The sequence below is a fragment of the Heloderma suspectum genome, chromosome 1 (assembly GCF_057233095.1).
Source record: "Heloderma suspectum isolate Gila_16-S chromosome 1, 16-S_ref, whole genome shotgun sequence".
NCBI lineage: Eukaryota > Metazoa > Chordata > Lepidosauria > Squamata > Helodermatidae > Heloderma > Heloderma suspectum.
In genome coordinates, this window is record NC_139458.1 from 81,380,419 (window position 1) to 81,400,603 (window position 20,185).

Here is a 20,185-nt window from a genome sequence, read left to right on the forward strand (position 1 = left end):
ACAACATTTATACTCCATCTTTCCTCCAAGGAGCTCAAGGTGGAATTAATTATTCTCCTCCCATATCGTATCCTCACAATAACCCTGTGGGGTGGGGTAGGGTAGCTCATTGGTTGGTCATCCAATGAGCTTCATGGTTGAGTGAAGATTTGAACTCGGGTCTCCCCACTCCTAGCTTGGCATTCTAGCCACTAACCCATGCTTTTCATGATCTAAAAACACATAATCTAAAATAGGGGGTTGGGACAGGTATCTCCCATGCCCTCCCTAAGTGGCATCCCTGAAGAACCTGTTAGAATATAAGATCATATGCAGCAAGATGCCAGAAGGTTCTCCTGGCCAACCATTTGCCCCACCTCTCAAGAGATCTGCAGACTTTTAAAAGTGACATTCAGCTCTTGGGCTTGTTTGTCATTGCTTTGGCTATGTTAGCAGATAGCACTTAACAGATCATGGTTATATAATTAGGCTTTTCAAAATTAATACCACAAATGTTGCCTTTTCCTTCTTCCTCACTCATATCGAAGAAATGAGAAATGGATGAATGGGGCTGTGTTTAATTTAAAACTTCATTTCAAGATGTTACTAGTCAAAAATGTTAGGTGGAGAGAGCCAACGTTGCTTTGGGGCAACTAAAATGATCAAGGGGCTGGAGCAACTCCCCTATGAGGGAAGATTACAACAGCTGGCATTGTTTAGCTTGGAAAAAAGGCCAGTAAGGGGAGACAGAGGTGTACAAAATTACACTTTTGGAGAATGTGGATAGGGAGACATTTTTCTCCCTCTCTCATAATAGCAGAACCCGGGTCATCCCATGAAGCTGATCGGTGGGAGATTCAGGACAGATAAGAGGAAGTACTTCTTCACACAGTGCATAGTTAAACTATGGAATTCATTACCACAAAACATGGTGATGGCCACCAATTTGGATGGCTTTGAAAGGGGGTTAGACAAATTCTTGGAGACTATCAATGGCTGCTAGTCCTGAGGACTATGTGCTACCTCCAGTACCAGAGGCAGTATGCCTATGTACACCAGCTGTTGGGGATCATGGGCAGCATGGTGCTATAGCACTTATGTCCTGCTCGTGAGTTTCCCATGGGCAGCTGGTTGGCCACTGTGTGAACAGAATGCTGGACTAGATGGACCTCGGTCTGATCCAGCACGGCTCTTCTTATGTTCTTAGGCTGCATGCCGCTTAAACATGTAAAGGGGAAAAAAAACTGGGGGGAAATGGTGAAGACAAACAGTCCCACCCCCATAATGGCTTTAACATTTCTGGAAATTTTACATCTTAATGCTGCTTTCATTTTCACTGGATGTTCTCTTTGGGGAAATACTTTGCCATGGCAGTGTCCATATATTACATCTCACAGTGAAGTAATTAATTCTAGGGAAATGACATTATCTATATCTACAACTATATTTCCCTAGAATTAACGAGACACACACACCACTGAGGACAGAGTCAAACTCCTGCCTTGGCAGCAGGTGCAGGTTGATCTCATCCATTGGTTGTAGCAGCACATGCAGATTTATTCTCATCCACCTACCCCAGTTGGTTGTGCCAACTGACCCACCTCACCTGCACAAGCAGCAGTCAATCCTGATCATTGAGAGCAATGTGTCTGCTCCCATCCTGTAATTACCGGGAAGTTAATATGGGAGAGGGAAGATCTGCTCCTTTCCTTTGCAGAAAGGGGGTTCCACAGTGAAGAGGCTCCTGCTCATCACTTAGGGTGTTTGTGATGCTGGAAAGTGAAGAAGAAATGGCACCCTCATTTCCCATCAGCAGGGGCTATACAAGACAGATCTATTCCCATCTTTCATTGGCAGGCATAGGATTCCCAGCCACTCTGATTAAGTGGGTGTAATGGTATGCTCCCTTCCATTGAGGCTTGCATCTCTTAAGTGGTGAGGAATGGAACACACACGCTTCTTCTAGCCCAGTCTCCTTATACTGTGTTCCATCATGCTTGGACAGGTTCATGCAACCACTTCCGTACTAGATCCTTGCCCCTCTCGGTTATTAAAAACTAGCAGGGAGGGGACAGCAGGTTGGGCCAAGGAAGTGATTACGCCTCTCTGCAAGAGGGTGTGGTTGTGTGGAAGTGAGACCATTCCTGAAGAAATCCTCCCTAGACCCAGAAACCCTTAATAATTATAGGCTGGTTGCAAATGTTCCATTCCTGGGCAAGGTCTGTGAGTGGGTGGTTGTGAGTCAGCTCCAGATACTCTTGGATGAGACCAGTTATCTGGATCCATGTCAGTCAGGGTTCAGGCCAGGTTTTGGCATGGAAACAGCCTTGGTCGCCCTGTATGATGACCTATGTCAGGACAAAGACAGGGGGAGTGTGACCTTGTTGATTCTCCTTGATCTCTCAACAGCTTTTGATACCATGGTATCCTTCTGGGACAACTGTCTGAGTTGGGAGTGGGAGGTACTGCACTGCAGTGGTTTTGCTCCAACTTGGAGGGTCCAGAAGGTGTTGCTTGGGGAACATTGCTCAGCCCTGTGGATTCTCCAGTACAGGGTTCTGCAGGGGTTAGTTTTATCCCTCATGCTGTTCAACATCTACATGAAACTGTTGAGTGCAGTCATCTGGAGTTTGGGAGTGCGTTGTCATCAGTATGCTGATGACATGCTGCTCCTTTTCATTTTCATCAGGTGAGGCTGCGGATGTGCTAGATCGGTGCCCGGCTGTAACAATGGACTGGATGAGGCTAATAAACTGAAACTCAGTCCAGACAAGACTGAGATGCTGTTAGTGGGTGGTTCCGCTGACTGGATGGAGGATACTCAACCTGTTCTGTATGGGGTTGCACTCCCCCTGAAGGAGCATGTTTGTAGTTTCGGGGTTCTCCTAGAACCATCTCTGTCACTTGAGGCTCAGGTGGTTTCAGTGGCATGGAGTGACGCCCCTATCTGGACAGGGATAACCTGGCTTCAGTTGTCTGTGCTCTGGTAACCTCCAAGTTAGATTACTGCAATACGCTGTATGTGGGACTGCCTTTGAAGATGATTCAGAAGCTGCAGCTCGTGCAAAATGTGGCAGCCAGATTGATTATGGGGACCAGAAGGTTCGAACATATAAGATCGACTTTGGCCCACGTGCATTGGCTGCCTGTATGTTTCTAAGCCCAATTCAAAGTGCTGGTTTTAACCTATAAAGCCTTATACAGCTCGGGACTGCAATACCTGGCGGAGCTCCTCTCCTGACACGAACCTATCTGTACACTACACTCAACATAGTAGGTCCTCCTCTGGGTACCTACTCTGAGGGAGGCTCGGAAGACAGCAACAAAGGAGAGGGCCTTCTCAGTGGTGGCCCCCCAATTATGGAATAATCTCCCAGACGAGGCCCACATGGTGCCAACATTGCTATCTTTTCCACCCCGGGTCAAGACTTTTCTCTTTACCCAGGCATTTGGAAGCATGTGATAAGTTTTAATCAATCCTGGATTCGTTTTATGGTTTGGCTGATTGCTCAAAGTTGTTTTTAGGTATATGTTGTCTCTGTGTATACTCTGTTGTATGTATTTTATGTTTTTAAATTTTGTATATTGTATTTTTTATGTTTGTAATCTTTGTAAACCACCCAGACAGCTTCGGCTATTGGGCTGTATAGAAATGTGAAGAAGAAGAAGAAGAAGAAGAAGAAGAAGAAGAAGAAGAAGAAGAAGAAGAAGAAGAAGGCCATCCTTACTATGAACTTCCTGCTCTCCTCCCCACTGCAGCACCCTGGCTAGTATCTTATCCCCTCTCACGTTCATGATCCTGAATAGTAATGCATCAGTGAAATCTCTGGCTCCAGTTTCCATTGCAGATAATCAACTGCAAATTACCACCAATTGTGGCAAAGGGACAAGATGCAAATACGATTTTTAAAAATACAAAAATGCTACAGTGAACAAGTGCAAGGCAAGAGCAGAGTCTACAGTGGGAATGCTAAGTATGCTTAGCCCTTCCCAGTTACATTTTGTAAGAATTGTTTGAAAATGGTTACTGAATTTGGTTTTATAAACTTCTAATTACATAGTTAAAAAAAGAAGAAAAAATAGATCTCCCAGCCTATTCTGATCTTTCACTGTATACATTCCTTTTTTTTTTTACATGTTTCATCCTGATTGACTTTGTTCCCTTCCTTAGTCCCTCCTTCCCTATAGTAGTCTGACCCTATCTGCTTACATTAGATCAGGGATATATAGCTTCAGGCCTCGGGGCCCAAATCAGCTCTCTGGGGTTCCCCAGATGGTCCCACCCCCTTCCCTTGGCTCCACTCCCTTTCACCTGGCTACCAATAATTTGATGGTTTCCCAGCTTTTGTGCAGTTTTTCCCCCATTCTAACATGCCTCTCCTGAGGCTTAGTTACTGAAAGGAATACCTTTAAGCTAAAACAGTCTGGTATTTTTGGCATTTAGCCCTGCCTCTTTTGCCTATAACCCCGTCCATCACTAGAATGTAGCACCCCCAAAGCTTCTCCAAAATGGAATTTGGCCCTCCAGCTGAAACAGCTTAAGAACATAAGAAGAACCCTGCTGGACCAGACCAAAGGCCTATCTAGTCCAGCATCCTGTTTCCCACAGTGACCAGCTAGATGCTTATAGGAAGCCCACAAGCAGGTCACAAGGGCAATAGCCTTCTGTTGCTGTTCCCCAACAGCTGGTATTCAGAGGAATACCATCTCTTATCCTGGAGGTGGCCAGTGGAGGCTGCTGGCTCCGAAGTCAGGGGGGGCATAAATCTGCTCCAGGTTTCACTCAGAACTCCAAAGGTGGTTTCCAAGGTGCACCTTAGATAGCTCCTTTAGACTAGAGTTCTGACTAGTTCTGAGTGAAGCCCAGAGCAGATTCACGGCCCCACTGACATCAGAGCCACCAGCCTCCACTGAAGGTGGCATATTGCCATCAAGACTAGTACCTATTGATGGCCTTATCTTCTACAAATTTGTCTAATACCCTTTTAAAGATGTGGTGTCCAGGACTGTACACAGTATTCCAAGTGTGGTTGCTCCATAGACTTGTAGAAAGGTATTGCAATATTTACAGTTCTATTTTCAAACCCTTTCCTAAAGATCCCTAGCATGGAATTCATCTTTTGCACACCTGCTGCATACTGGACTGATGTTTTCATCCATCAAGCTATCCACCACCACCACCAGATCCCTTTCCTGGTCAGTCACTGCCAGCTCAGACCCCATCAGTGTATATATGCATTTAGGATTTTTGCCCCAATATGCATCACTCTACATTTTCATACACTGAACCGCATTTGTCATTTTATTGCCCATTCAGTCAGTATGGAGAGATTCTTCCGGAGTTCTCCACAATCCCCTTTTGTTTTTACCAGCGTGAATAATTTGGAGTTGTCGGCAAACCCGGCCACCTCACTGCTCAATCCTGACTCTGTCATTTATGAACACGTTAAAAAGCATCGGTCCCAATGTGTACATTCTTTCCTGATCTGCGGCATATATATCCATTTTATTTGGGTAGTTGCAAGAAACGGGACGGTATGACAGCCACCTACTGAGCAAGGAACTAATCACATCTCCAAGATCTACGCACTTTCACTCAGTCCTTAAAATCCCCCCCCCCCCAATTCGTGACTCTCCCATTTCTCCGCAAAATCTCCTTCAGGGAAAAATCTGTGTTACCTGCTTCACGAAGTTCATGACTTCCCACCCCTCACCCCCAAGAAAAGGCAAGATGAGTACTAATGGCTTCAGATGCTGGAACTGAGCATGCTCGGGTCATTTGCGCATGCTCACTGTTTCCAGGGTACTTTGGTCGAACAAGGAACATCGATAGGTAGGGAGAAAACCATGGAGGGTGGAAGGAAGCGCTGGACAAACGTTCTCTTTACGCTGCTGCTGAGTCTTACGCTCGAGCTCGCCCAGCCGCTCGCCCAAAACAGAACCCTCCGCTTTGTTACCTTGGTGAGAAGGCAACGACCGGCGGGGGGGGGGATTGGCGGGGGGGGGGCAATTCTTTGTTCTGGGGTGTCACGTGACAAAAGGCTTCCGGCCCCAAATATAAAAAAGGCGGAAGAAAAATTTCAGCCAGCCCTCAAAAATCATGAGATCCATTTTAAGAAAAGGGGGTTATGTCTCGTCTCATCTGGCAGAAAGCAGCTGCCTTTTGCGTTAGCTTTGTGTTGCCAGAGCGGCCATTTGGTTTTTCTCTGCAGGTTGTGGGGATTTAAAATGATTTAAAACCACAGCTAAGATCCTCGCGGTTTGTGTTAGCAAAATATTGAAAATCACAGCGTTTGATAATAATAGTTCTCCCGAGGGATTGCATAGCAGGAGCCAGGGATGACCCAAGAAAATTAAACAACAGAGAGTGTTGTGACACCTTAAAAGACGAACATTTATTATGGAACAAGCTTTCGCGGACCAAAGCTCACTTGCCACATTTAAGCGTTTAAAGAGACTGTAGATTCCTTCCAGGTATTATCAAAGGTGTTTGAATCCTTTAGTGTGCATGGCAACTGTTGCCAGGTCTTGATAGCAATCTCTCCTTGCCCCAGGGCAAATAGGAAAATGTACCATCTCCAGTTATCTCTGGCCCAACCCATTTAGGAAACAGCAAAATGCACGGGCAGTGAGCCATGTAGAACATATAGACCCCTTTGTGATGATAAACTATTCTGACTTTCAGTTGTATCGTCATGGAGATCGCTCCCCAGTGAAGGCATACCCCCGAGATCCCCATCAGGAAAGTGCTTGGCCACAGGGATTCGGGCAGCTGTCTCAGGTGGGTATCCTGTGGGAACTTAAGACTCAAAGGAAGCACTTCTTTGAAACAGGGAAATTCAGAACTATTGCCTTTGAAGAAGAAATTGTGTCAAAACATGTCAGGCAAGTTTTTCCCTCCCCCATTTTGTTATTGCTTTTGGGCGCTGTTTGGGGGCTGTTTTCCTTTTCTCTTTGCTATCTCAGGAAACAGCAGTATCTTTTAGCATCAGAGAAAGCAGTTTTGTTGTTTAAATTATAACTGTGTGCTGTTTTAGGCTTACTTTATTATAAAAGCAAAATATGCATATAGTTTAAAAACCAGGAGGAGAGCAAAACAGGAGGCTAAGGAAGGGGGCAGATTCATTCATGTCAAGGCTTTTTGCTAATATTTCCTGCATGGACAGTGTTCAGGTTGTAACTGTTCTCATTTTCAACCGTGTGATGTTTTGCAAGGCAGCAATATAACTTGTCTCATTGTTAATTTGCTGCTGTTGATATGCATAGGAAGGGATGTGGCAACAGTGGGACCTAGGCCAAGTCCTTCGAAGGCGTTATGATGGATTCTTGAATGCCTCATACAGTAGAAAAGAGGTTAGTGCATCATCCCAAATCACTACTGGTATCAGCACAATGTATTCTTTTTCTCCCCACTCTATATTCAAATGTCTATTTTGTCACTCTTTTCCCAATTGTATACCTTCATGCTGAGGAAGATGTTGTAACAGTATTAAAGGGTGTTATTTCAAATAGCAACTCTGGTTAAAACTATTTGCCAAATCTTTATTTGAGTTAAAATATCAGAGGAACAATAAACAGTTGCTGACTGGGCAAGAGAATGAAGTACAAGAGAGTCAAGAGAAGAAAAAGGTGGTATCTAGGCTTGAGTGAATATTGTTTGGTAACACGAATTCAGCAAAATTCTGTATTCAGCAAAAGATAACAAGAGCATTCTGTCCTCCATTTCTATGTTGCACTTCAGCTGTAAAGCAGAGGTTTATGATAACAGTGTTGACTTGCTACATGGTCAGAAACCAGCCTAACTGGATTGTTAGCCTTCTGCTGAATGTTTTTCCTTAACTCATTCTCAGTGCCAGTTAGTGGACAGTTTTCAATTTGCATACGCTTAAATAAAAGGACAATGTGAAAATGAGCAATGGCTCGATTTTAGTTCTGTTCAGAGCATGCCTACGCTACACCAGAAGCGTATATATTAGACATGAATTTATTCATTCTACACAAGTATGTTCTTTAAAATTCCAGCAGCCACCACAAATTAAATTACAAAAAAAGTTTTTAAGTATTTGTGTTAGCTCATGTATCCATGGTGTGGCGTCATGTTACATCCCAATCTAGCACTGTACAAGCAGTACCACTTGCTGGTTTTCTTCTGCCAATTTCTGAACCAAGAACCACTTCACATGATGGGCACTGCAATTACACCATGGTCAGCTATGTTTTTTCTATAACATCTGAAAGGAAAAATACAGTTCTAGAAACTGTGATTGGCTGAGGTTCCCAGATGTCTGTGTACCACATTTTTAGCCCCAGAAGTCTGTAGAAAATAGTGGTCAGCTCATGATAGAAGTGGAGTGAGAAATCAGTCTTTTGCTCCAATGGTGAAATTATAGTTTAGCATAACAAGAAGCAGCAGCAAGCCTCCGGTGCAGCAGTGAGAAGAGTGGAAGAGAGGATTATCCACAATTGAATACAGACATGGGGAACCTCCAGCCCATAGGCTGGATACAACCTACACGAGGTTCCCCATCTGGCCCACTGCCTCTCTCCAGGCAAGGAAAAAGCTCTTGTCTCCTAACAGCTGCTGATCAGAGACTAGAGCTTTTCCTTGCAGAACGGTGCGAAAAGGGCTCCCTTTCTCACTACGCAGTATGGAAAGGCAGAAAACTGCCCATGGAGGAAGAGAGTGAACTCTCCCTCTATGGGCAGTTTGCTGCCTTTCTATGTGGGGTGTGTGTGTGTGTGTATGTGTATGGGGCAAATGGAGTGTGTGTGAGTGTGAGTGAGAAAGAGAAAGAGAGAGAGAGAATGGGGGTGAATGTGTGTGTTAATGGGATGAGGGCAAACATGCTTGTGGGGATGCATATCAGCAGTGAGGGTGGTCTCCAATGTGTTTGTCCAGAGCCATTGTGGCCCTGAGGCTGAAAAAGGTTCCCCACTACTGGTTTAGCATGTCATCTGAATCTAAATTCTGGTTAATGTTAACAGTGGTTTGTTTAAACAAGCCAGCTTCAGAACCCATGGTTTGATGTTGGCTTGTTCAAGCAAACAATAGTTAAAATTAACCAGTTGGGTTTGGACAATACAAGCTGCAGATAATCTGTACCAGGAGCAAAAGCTTCCAGACTTCGCACAGCTGTGCCAGAGAGGGGGGAGTGTGCAAACCCAAAGCTTGCTGTAGCTCGTTCTCATCATGCTCAACTATGGTTTAGCATGACCAATACTTCCAATATCTTTGCTACTCGTGCCTCGTAAAGTAACACCCTGCAGTCTGTATGTTGCATGTAATTTTTACATAATGCTAAGGAAAAGGGGAAGTTTTCAACTGCCAAGTCTTTGTTTTCTCAGTGCATTAAAGTTGGTGCTGACTTACTGATTGAAGGAGACTGATTAAAACAGCAGCAGGTGAGGAAGAGGGCCAAGAGAAACTTGCATAAATTTGCATGCTACTTCCTTGTAGCATGTAGCTTGGCTTGCCTGCCTCATCTGGAGCAATTTGCTCTCCAGGCATCTATTATTTATTATGTTTATTGCATGTTTAAACTTCCCAACAATCCAAGCTGTCTGGGGAGTGTACAATACATTAAAGGCATAATCCTATGCATGTTTAGACAGAAAAAAGCATGGCTTGCTGGGGAATGCTGGGAGTTGTAGGGGTTTGTTCCTCTCTCTGAACAAGCATAGGATTGTAGCTTAAAACATAAAATACAAGCAGTGAATAAAAACAGCACACAATGTTTGTGGCACAATGAATTTTGGACTGGATCGTTCACTTGTATGGGGCTGGTATGCAGATGCTTGGCTCTCAGACGGAGCTAGACTGAATAGACTTGTGGCCGTTCCAATTCTATAAATTGTACCAGCACCCTGTCTGGATTGCTTTGTAGGGTTCAGCATCAGATATATGAGAAAGCCAGAGACTTTTCTAGTTGCTTCTTGATTTTTCTGGGAAAGCTTGTGTCCCACCAGGCCTGATTCAGCCCTTCCCTCCCAGAGCTGGAAATTAACCTCAACCGAGTCACCACTCAGCCTCAGGCTCCACTACCTATTCCTGTTTCTTATCTGCAGGTATTGCAGCTTGCTATCTTTTTGAAAGGCTAATGAAGAGGCTTATAGGCTGGCAGCTGTCACCTGAAATCACTTCAGAGCACACCAATGTATACAGGGGAAAGGTCTGAAATACTTCAGGGAACAGCATCCCGTGCAAATTAAACTAAAGGAATGGAGTTAAATTAGGGGAACAGGATTTGACCATGCTATGATGAATAATGTTGGATTACATTTTGCACCTGCTTTCCCAAGTCCCAGGCTATGACATAAGCACCCTGTGTTCTAACCAGGGCGTATGTTAGCATACATGAAAACTCCAAGAGGAAGTGTAGCTGCTTTCTTCATTTTATCCTGCACATTTTGTGTTGTCAAAGAGAGTTCTTTCCTAATGTCATTAAAGAATTACACTCCTTGTGAATGTTAGAGCAATATGACAATGGAACCAATTACCTAGGGAGGTGGTAGGCTCTCCCACACTGGAGGCATTCAAGGCGAGGCTGGACAGCCATCTGTCAGGGATGCTCTGACTTGGATTCCTGCACTGAGCAGGGGGTTGGACTCGATGGCCTTGTAGGCCCCTTCCAACCCTACTATTCTATGATGCTATGAATTCTGATGCTTAGGGGCACATCCATAGGGCTTTTATATAAGGGTTCAAATGCACTGTTCGACATATTATTGTCATAGTCCACATATGAAGAGTTCTTCAATCTGTACCAATTTCTTCCCAGTCCACATGGCTGGTAGATAATTATGGGACCACTGTGAGCTGTCCTTGTAATTAGTCTGGAATGTCTTTGGGAAAACAGCACCTTCCTTTTTGTACACTTTGTATTTTCCAGGCTTGCTGCAACAGCATCCTCAACGTGGGTGGCTATTGTTTACTAGATGCCTAACATAACATGACTATAGCCCTGTTCAGCACAAAGTGGGTAGGGGGCCAGGGGCTCATGTGCCACCCATGTCCCCAGCATCCCTGCTTGAGTCACACCCACCCTTCCACTCCTGACCTTTGTGCATGATCAGGGTTTCTGATTGTGGGGAGGCTTCTGAGCACATTTAGCTGAACACCCTTCAGACCTGTGCTCAGTAAAGGAGAAGACATATGCAGGGATGTTTGGGGCAGAGGCAGTATGTGTGCCTCAAGCCCCCTACAGTTTGCACCCTTGCATGTTCAGGCTGAAGGCTAATTACTCAGGCTACTACTGAGTTCTGGTTTTGTGTAGTTCCAGTGCCACTTTTTAAAGCTCACCTTACCCTAAGTATACCTTGTTTTCTACCTCACCTACTGCCTCTAATTTAAACCCCTGTCCAAGTTCCCATTCTATTTCTCTGCTTTCTATAACATCCTAGATTGTCATATCAAACTGCTTTTTGCTCACATTTGTTGGCACCAGTCACTGTGTACGTATTGTCCAGAGTGTGGGTAAACCAAATCAGTAAAGCAAGACCCTCTTATTCCTGCTCCTGAACAATGCTGAGATTAGTAAACCTTATATATTGTATTTTAATGTTTTAACTTTTGTAAACCGCCCAGAGAGCTTCGGCTATGGGGCGGTATAGAAATAGAATAAAAAATTTAAAAATTAGTGACTCTCATGTAACACACTCTTTGTATTTGGTTCTATGGCAGATCTTCATACGCAGCACAGATTTTGATCGGACCCTGATGAGTGCTGAGGCCAATCTGGCAGGACTTTACCCCCCAGAAGGGCAGCAGGTGTTCAACCCCAATGTTTCTTGGCAGCCCATCCCTGTCCACACAGTACCTGATTCTGTGGAGCGGGTGAGTCACTTTCACAGATAAATACTGGTAGATTGGATCTCTTGCATCAAAGAAGCTCTCTTTTCAATCTTCTTTTCATCAACCCTAAGCCCGACCATTCTGCTTCTTCACTCTGCTTCTTCAAATTACCTTGCTTTGCAACAAGATGCATTTCACCTGCCTGGAGGATACTTCCTTTGTTAGAATTGATTATGGCAACTAGCCCATAAATAAGCAGATGTCATGTGGTGCTCTGCCAAAGGCAGAGAGGTTCTTATTTTGGATTCAGAAGCACTAAGCACACCAGTAGGTAAGAGTCAAAGAGTTTATTAAGTAGCAGGCAAAAGATTACAAACGAACATGTGTGGTTTCAAAGCAAAACCAAGCAAGATCTCACCCTTCCCTGTTCTGCTGTTGGGAGCCCCAGATAATGACAGTAGAGAGACTCCAGTTGGCCAATGCGCAGCACCTCCATGGTCCCAGTCTGTGCTGCAGCTCAGCTTGATTGCCACTGCAAAGGGACTTATATACCCCAAATCCCTTGCGTCTACATGCCCCTGTCCACAACCTCCTTAATCAATCACACCTGTTTTGGTGGTCTGGTTCTTAGTCTCATGATGTTTATGCATCCTCCCATGAGATAAGCTAAGACAAGTGGACCATGGCCAGGGAGATCCTCCCGCATTCCAAGGTCATACCATCCGAATTCTAACCTTGAGAAACCTTAGGAAAAACATGTTTTCAGGCCAAGGAGCCTGGAAAGCAAGAGTCAGGCCAGGAAGCCTAAAAGGCCTAACTGTTAAGGCATCACGGAAAGTTTGATCATGCAAGGAGCAGTTGCAGCATGTCACATCTATCTCCTCAAAATACAAAGGTCTTCTGGCATTTCCTCTACATATGGTCAGAGTTGATCATAAGGAGGGATCCCTGCTCAGATGATTCTTTGAGCCAACTTGCGTATTTTGCCTCCATCCAGCTCCTGAAGTTTCCCTTATCTCCCTGCCCCCGGTATGAGCAGCTGCAAAATGAGACCCGTCAGACAGCAGAATATCTGAATAAAACCATCCAGAATATGGTATGTTGAGTTTTATGAGACCTTCTATCTCTTTATATAATCCTTAGGGTCATAGAAAGATGGAAGCGTTGACTCTATCCCTTGCTCCTGCAGGAATTCCTGGAGATGGTGGCAAACATGACAGGAATCCAGGATGTTTCTCTTGAGACTGTTTGGAGTGTATATGACACACTCTTCTGTGAGGTGAGTTGTCTGACATCTGTATTCATCCGTCATTTATTCTCCAAGCTATTTAAAATTCTTACCTTAGTGGTGTCTGAAGCTGCTGGTGTTCTTGCTCTAGGGCAGGGTTGGGTAACTTCTAGAGGTCCAGGGGCCATTTTTGGCAGCAAACCACTCCATAGTGCTACAGAGCACTACAGTGGTTAAATTCAGCTTGTTTCCAAGCTAAATCAAACCCTTTTGGCATTCTGTAGCTGTTGTGGATGCAAATGTTAATTTTTTTAACCTTTTGGGGAGCAACAGGGAGCGGCAGGTAGTAGTGGCCACAATGGGGACTAGCAAGGGCCATATGCAGCCTGCGGGTTGCTCACGCCTGATCTTAAATAAAAGGCTTCCTAAAATGAATATTGTATGTTGATGGGAGTGTTCAAAGCTTGTCTTAAACTGAAGCACTTCTTGGTATTGCTCAAAAGTTCCACTATTTTATACAATGCATATAACCTGCACCTGAGGAAGGAATCAGTGGCTTCGCTTCTGAGTTCCCATAAGTGGAACTCCACTCATGGGATGCGCCCAACAGCATAAGCAAGGGGGAAACAATGTTTGCCTTCTCCCTCCCTGCTGCAGCTCTCTGAAAGTCTGCAGTAGGTTTGGAGGACCCTCCGGATCAGTGTGGGGCAATGGTATGGATGGAAACCTGTGAGAATCACCTTTCCCCTTTCATCAGCAGAAAGCCCCACTGATCAAAAGCCCTTCAACAAACAGAAGGAGCCCATCTGTTCATGGAATGGATACTTAGGATCAAAGCCTGTGTCTGTATAAATATCTTGTTCCAAACATTCCATCACTCTCTAGGATGATCAAGAAATAGAATCCAGGGGGTGGCTGCAGATAGAAACAGACTTAATTCTTAATATTTGTGATGACTGGGTCCCCTAACATCCCTTTAACTTTTTTCAAATAAGTGAATGCTTCCCACTCCTGTGGAGTAAACCAATGCATTTAGGGACCCTGTTGCGGTAGGTGGAAAACTTGCCCTCCATATCCTATCACTTTATTGACTGGGGTTCCACATGGAGTGAAATCTTTCTCTGTGAGCAGCGCGCACAGAGATGCATTACAACCCACCCATCAAAAGAGGTCTTTGCAATATAAAAACATTTCCTCCAGACACATAACGCCATCATAATGACAGCCATTTTTCTGGTATCACATTAAAAAACCGAGTCGGTGGGCCAAGAGGTGAAAATTGACATATCGGTCTCATGTCAGGTGGCAAAATTTCATTATTATTTTTTTTAAGGTGTATGTCTCTGGATTGTATTTTCATTTGATAGCCCATTGTGACTGGTTGCATAAGCTTTTCATGATGTCATCACAAAGTTATCTTTTCTAAGTTTTCTAATTTAAACTGTAACGTGTGAACAAAGTATCTGATTTAGAATGTTAAAACACAATCAGGTAACATGTCATATGCAGTCAACTGTATAAAAATGAGGGAAAATGGAACTTTTTCTTGATATATGGCTTGTACCAGAAAAATAGTAACAGATAAGGCCATTATTACAATTACTTATTTGTAGGAGAATTAAGTAGCTTTCTGATGCAGTTTTAAAGTTTTAAATTGGACACTTTGTTCACAAATTACAGCTTAAATTAGAAAAGTTAGAAAAAGATGGCTTTTGGACAGCATAAAAAGTTTACGCAACCAGTCACAGTGGGCTATCACATGAAAATACAATCCAGAGACATACACCTTTCAAAAAATCATAATGAAATTTTGCCACCTTACATGATACCAATTTTTGGTTTGATCTATGGACTAGCTAAGTATTTGATCTAAGTATTTTCTATGAGGGTCTCTAATTGTTGCTTGTTCATAATCCACTTAGAATGTCCACAGTTTAGAGTCTTGAGGAATTGTCAGCAAAAAATCCTAGGTAATAAGAGGTTCCCAAGACAGACTTCGTATAGCAAATAAGTGTCATATAGAAGTTCCTCATATTGTTGATCCTTAAACTTCCTTCTTGACTTTCTGTCAGATAACTCAAGAAATAAATCTTGCTAAATAAGCTAGTTTTTCTCACCAAACCTATGCTGCTAGCTCTAACCAGCCAATAGTTTCAAGCTTCTTTTTTCCAGCCAAAAATTCTTAACAAATTAACAAGAAAATTTTAATAATTTCCCAAGCTGCTGCAGGCTAACTGAATGAAGTCATGGAGAGTAGGCTCTCCTAAATTGCCTTATTGTAGTCTGATGAAAACAACTGCATTGAGAATGGATTGAAAGACAGCAGAGTAGACTTAAGATTTCCTTCTGCTGTTCTAATGTCTTTTCACACAAAAGTGAGCAAACATCACACCTATCACAAAAGCGACAACTGTTGAGGGGCCTGTTGCCACATCTGCTTAAGAGTCAGCCTGGGAAGCAAGTATGAGTAAAGTTACAATTTTCATCATTAGTGTGACTTTACCTCATGGTCAAAGACACCTTCAGAGCTGAAAATCCAGAATTTCTCCGGTGGTGCAAAAACTACTCCACATTATGCAATTTTGATAATTGGATTCATTTGCATATTGTGTTGAGAAACATGGTGGGGGGGATGCTACACTCAGAATGAAGGTTGTTAGATCTGTCAGTATTTACCCTCCTGGTGCAGTTCCTCCTTTCTTCACCGCCACCCAGCATCAGAGATTTAAAAGCAAATTATTCTCCATGAGTTTGGATCATAGATCCTTTAGGCTTTGATCCTAACAGCAGCCTTTCCCAACCTGGTGCCCTCCAGAAGACTACAGCTTCCATCATCCCTGACCATTGGCCATGCTGGCTGGGGCTAATGGGAGTTGTATTCTAAAACATCTCAAGGGCACCAAGTTGGGGATGGCTGCAAACAGCATAGCAGTACAAATGCATATGTAGTCCTAGTTTAGGAATTGAAGCTCACAGGGCAAGGGTTTACCCTGGACAATATGGCAAGCTCATGACAACATTCTGGGCTAAATGTGGTAGCTCATGGTTCCACAGGGCTGTGTGTATTTTAATTATGTTTTCCTAGGCTGTGTATCTCAGTGACCTTGCCTTTATGGTTTCTTTCCAGAAAACACACAAAATGCATCTTCCAGCCTGGGTAACTCCTAAGGTGATGACTCAGCTGAAGCAGCTAAAAGATTTCAGCTTTTCTTTCCTTTTTGGGATCCACAGACGAGTGGAGAAAGCTCGTCTGCAGGGTGGTAAGTGAAGGTATAAGAAAAGCAGTTTGGAGCATAGTGGGGGAGGATCCACTTGTCTCTCAAAAAACAGGATCTAATTCTCTGTTCTCTTTCTGCAGGGATCCTTCTGTCTCAAATAAGGAAAAACCTTACACTAGCTACAAATGCTTCTGCACCCCACCGCTTTAAAATGCTTATGTACTCAGCAGTAAGTTTGGTTCTGGGATCTGTACTCGCCCTCTCCTTCCTAGTTGTACCCTCCCTTTCCTGCCCTGTCTTTGCACGTTCCCCAGAAGATAATGCAATGCTTTTAAACAAAACAAAAACCCACCCACCTGCCGTAGCTTCTCCTGTATTGTGAAAGAAGGAACACGCAAGTCGGAACTTCCATACCTTTGCAGTCAAATACTGTGGTCTTTCTGGGTCTCTGCATAAGCACATAAATAACTTCTGCACCTGCAGGTGTGAATAGATACCCTTTTAGGCAACAGTCAGTCAGTGACTCATAGTCTTCCCTCCTGTAGCACAGCACCAAGTGCTCCTCCCATTTCATTTCTCTTTTCACCGTTGAAATGAGATGCCAGCTGTTCCACCATGGCTCTGCGGCCCTTTCTTGTTCTTTCTATCAGCACCTCAGGAGTCTCTGCCAATCTCCCTCATTCTGAAATGTGCTTTCACATCTCCTACTATGGCTTAGTGGTTGAGACGCTGAACTGCAGACCGGAAGGTCGGCAGGACAGCAGTTCGAGACCCGAGTGCCGTGCGACGGAGTGAGCTCCCATCTTCAGTCCCAGCTCCTGCCAACCTAGCAGTTCAAAAGCAAGAAGTTGCAAGTAGATAAATAGGCACCGCCTCGGCGGGAAAGGTGACAGCGTTCCGTGCACCTCGGTGTTCAGTCATGCTGGCCACATGACCACGGAAGCGTCTTTGGACAGCGCTGGCTCTTTGGCTTAGAAATGGAGATGAGGACCATCCCCTAGAGTTGGACACGACTGGTTGGGAACACCTTTACCTTTTTTTTACCATACATGTAAAGGGGAGGTTCACATTTTTTTTCTTTTTCTCAGCATGACACCACTCTTGTGGCACTACAGATGGCTCTGGATGTTTACAATGGGAGACAAGCACCATATGCTTCATGTCATATATTTGAGCTGTACCAAGAGGATGACGGGTGAGGGATTTGTTACGGGTATCAATCAAAGGAAATATTTCATAAGCACTCAAAGGCAATTGATCTCTCAAACTGCTGTACCTTATATTCACAGGAGATGAAATGTAAAAATAAGGGTTGCAATCTTCAGATGAAACACCAGCTGTAGACATTAGTAAAGCTTTACTTTCTACCAAGTTCCAGTTACTTCTGATGTGAATAGGAGATAATTACAAGCAGGCATATCCCACAGTACTTTGATATAGTTGTGAACATGTGGATGCTTTACAGAAGTGGGGATAGTTTATTCCTGTTAACAGATTTGAATTGACACCCTGTGGTCTGATATAACATGAAAGCATATCTATAATTGTACCTTAAGAGAGAAATGGGTAAGTAACTTCCAGTCTAAGGGCAATGTTCTTTCCCCTTGCTCCCAAACAATGAGGTTCACCTCAGCATTTGTTAATTTCTAGCATTACCCAGCCAGTTACAAAGGGTGGACAGGGGCTGTATGATGATTCAGGGCTTGATTCCCATAGAAAATGTGATGGAAGTCACCAGACAAATCGTCAGTAATCCAGTTCCTCTCACGCCTCTGTTTTGCTCCTAGTAACTTTTCAGTGGAGATGTTCTTTCGGAATGAGAGTGGGAAAGAGCCTTACCAACTTCAGCTGCCTGGCTGTGAACAGCGTTGCCCTCTGCTGAAATTCCTGCAACTTACAGAGCCTGTTATTGCACAGGACTGGAAACAGGAATGTCAGATAGCAAGCACTATGAAAGACACAGGTGAGTGGAGGCTGCTCTGGTAGATGAGCTGGAGGAGGATATGTGTGAGTTTAAATGTCATAGTCAATGTTCTTATTCACTTCACTATTTGCAGAACTTATTGTGGTTTTGGCTGTCTGTGGATGCATCCTCTTCCTGCTCATTATCCTGCTCCTGACAGTAGTCTTCCGTATGAAGTCACAGCCTCCTGGCTACCGGCACGTTTCCAATGAAGGAGAGGAGCAGCCTTGACAATTGCTCCAGCCCCTCCTGAGGCAGCAAGAGGAATCAGTGCTGACCACAGAGACAAGAGGGGCTTCTTTCAGTGACTAAGTGTCTTGTTGGTTTGTCTTGATTGCTAAGCCAAAAGGCCCAGACGTGACAGTGGAGCTGTCGTGACTATCAGATGCGTCTACCTGCCAAATGCATCATGCAGCTAAGTATTAGGAGTGAAATGCTAGCATGATTTGGGATTGCTGTTTGTTAATATGTGATTTGTTCCATCAAGGACAAAGTCTTACCACCTTTGAACCCAATATGCTATCTCAAATCTCCACCACTAGTCCAGAAAGGGTATGCTTTCCAGCTGAAGCCTGCTGTTCCTCAGAAAGTTTTGTTCAATCTAGTAGTTGCCACTGGTACATTTCTTCCTAACTGTGGCAAATGGGCCTGATGCTAAATCAGCAAAAGCTGGCTTCTCCAACTTATTTGGAAAAAAAATTGTCTTAGGCTGCAATCCTAAACTCACTTACCAGGGATTAAGACCAGTTAGCACAGTGGGACTTACTTCCAAGTAAATATGCGCAGGATTATGCTGTTAAGTACTTTGCTCTTAGCCATTAGATCTTTAGAGAGTGAGAAGATTGGTACTGGACCAAAGGTTCACATTGCCCACCCATCTATAACAAAGGATAAATGGGCTGCTCAGATATAGATAGATAGATAGATAGATAGATAGATAGATAGATAGATAGATAGATAGATAGATAGATATGCATTCCACTTCTCAATTATCACTGGCTACAGAAATTCAGTAAGATTGGAATACAGTACACTTCCCCTATCTCTGACACACCATCATTTTCAGTCTCAATGTATTCTTAGAAAGCAGTGCAGCCTTATCTTTTAGTGGACTAGAGGCTCCATATGAATGAAGCTGTTTACTGTGGAATTTTGCTGTATATCTCAGGTAAGGCCCAGATAGTGATTTTCAGAGTTATTGTTTAGTTTACCCCATGATGCCTCATGCATAATCTGGAGCAGCAGAGGTTCAAAAGAACTCTGCTGCTTTAGAAACAAAAAAGTCAAGCTTTTAGTTTGCATGGTTGCAGAAAGAAACTTAAGGGTGCAATCTGCTGCATATTTAGACAGAAAAAAGTCCTACAACTTCCAGTGTGGGAATTGTAGGCCTTTTTTATGCCTAAATATGCACAGGATTGTGCCCTAAGTGTATGGGCAATGACTAGTAACTGTTATCATTGTAATCTACAGAATGGCAATTATGAGTTAATCACTCCAGAGGGTCATTTACCTTTAGCATCTATATGACAATCCTAATTTCCTGGTATATGTACCTCATACATAACAGTTCAGAAGGCTTACTATACAGCGAGGAGCTGTGGCAGAAATATTTGTGTTTGACTCCAAATGCCATACACATTTTTCTTATGAATGTCCATGCAGGAAAAGCGTTGCATGTGCTTTCTCACCACATGTTGTATTGGGTATACAAAGAACACAAAAAGAACCATCTTGTCTACTCTACTCAGAGAAATTCAAATGCATACAAAGGACATCTACATTTCTTGGATACAAACAAAAAGCCAGCTGTCGCCCCAGAGAAAATGGTACCCTTCCAGGCCCAAGATCTATAACAAAAGTGCTTCTGAGCATGTCTTTCACCTTTGAACAACTACAGCTTATCCAACCTTCCCACAAACTTAGAAATAAGAATCCAGGTTTACAGCACTATGGTATGATTGCCATATAGTCCTGAGATGCAGCTGCAGTTGACGAACAGCCCTTTG

General features: G+C 43.7%; 1 protein-coding gene across 1 annotated transcript; it reads left to right on the plus strand.

Moving 5' to 3' along the window:
* The first annotated feature begins 5,730 nt into the window (after positions 1 to 5,730).
* On the plus strand, positions 5,731 to 18,870 carry ACP2 (acid phosphatase 2, lysosomal). Its single transcript, XM_084849708.1, has 11 exons — positions 5,731 to 5,940; positions 6,665 to 6,760; positions 7,246 to 7,332; positions 11,660 to 11,812; positions 12,768 to 12,866; positions 12,960 to 13,049; positions 16,126 to 16,258; positions 16,357 to 16,445; positions 17,305 to 17,411; positions 18,004 to 18,179; positions 18,274 to 18,870. Exons 1-11 carry the CDS (start codon positions 5,731 to 5,733, stop codon positions 18,408 to 18,410), a joined length of 1,377 nt encoding a protein of 458 aa, XP_084705834.1. The 3' UTR covers positions 18,411 to 18,870.
* Positions 18,871 to 20,185: the final 1,315 nt, after the last annotated feature.

Coding starts and splice junctions, on each gene's coding strand:
- ACP2 (XM_084849708.1), top strand. CDS start 5,731: ATGCTGGAACTGAGCATGCTCGGGTCATTTGCGCATGCTCACTGTTTC. Junction 16,446..17,304: donor AAATGCTTATGTACTCAGCA/GTAAGTTTGGTT, acceptor TCTTTTTCTCAG/CATGACACCACTCTTGTGGC. Junction 17,412..18,003: donor CTGTACCAAGAGGATGACGG/GTGAGGGATTTG, acceptor TTTTGCTCCTAG/TAACTTTTCAGTGGAGATGT.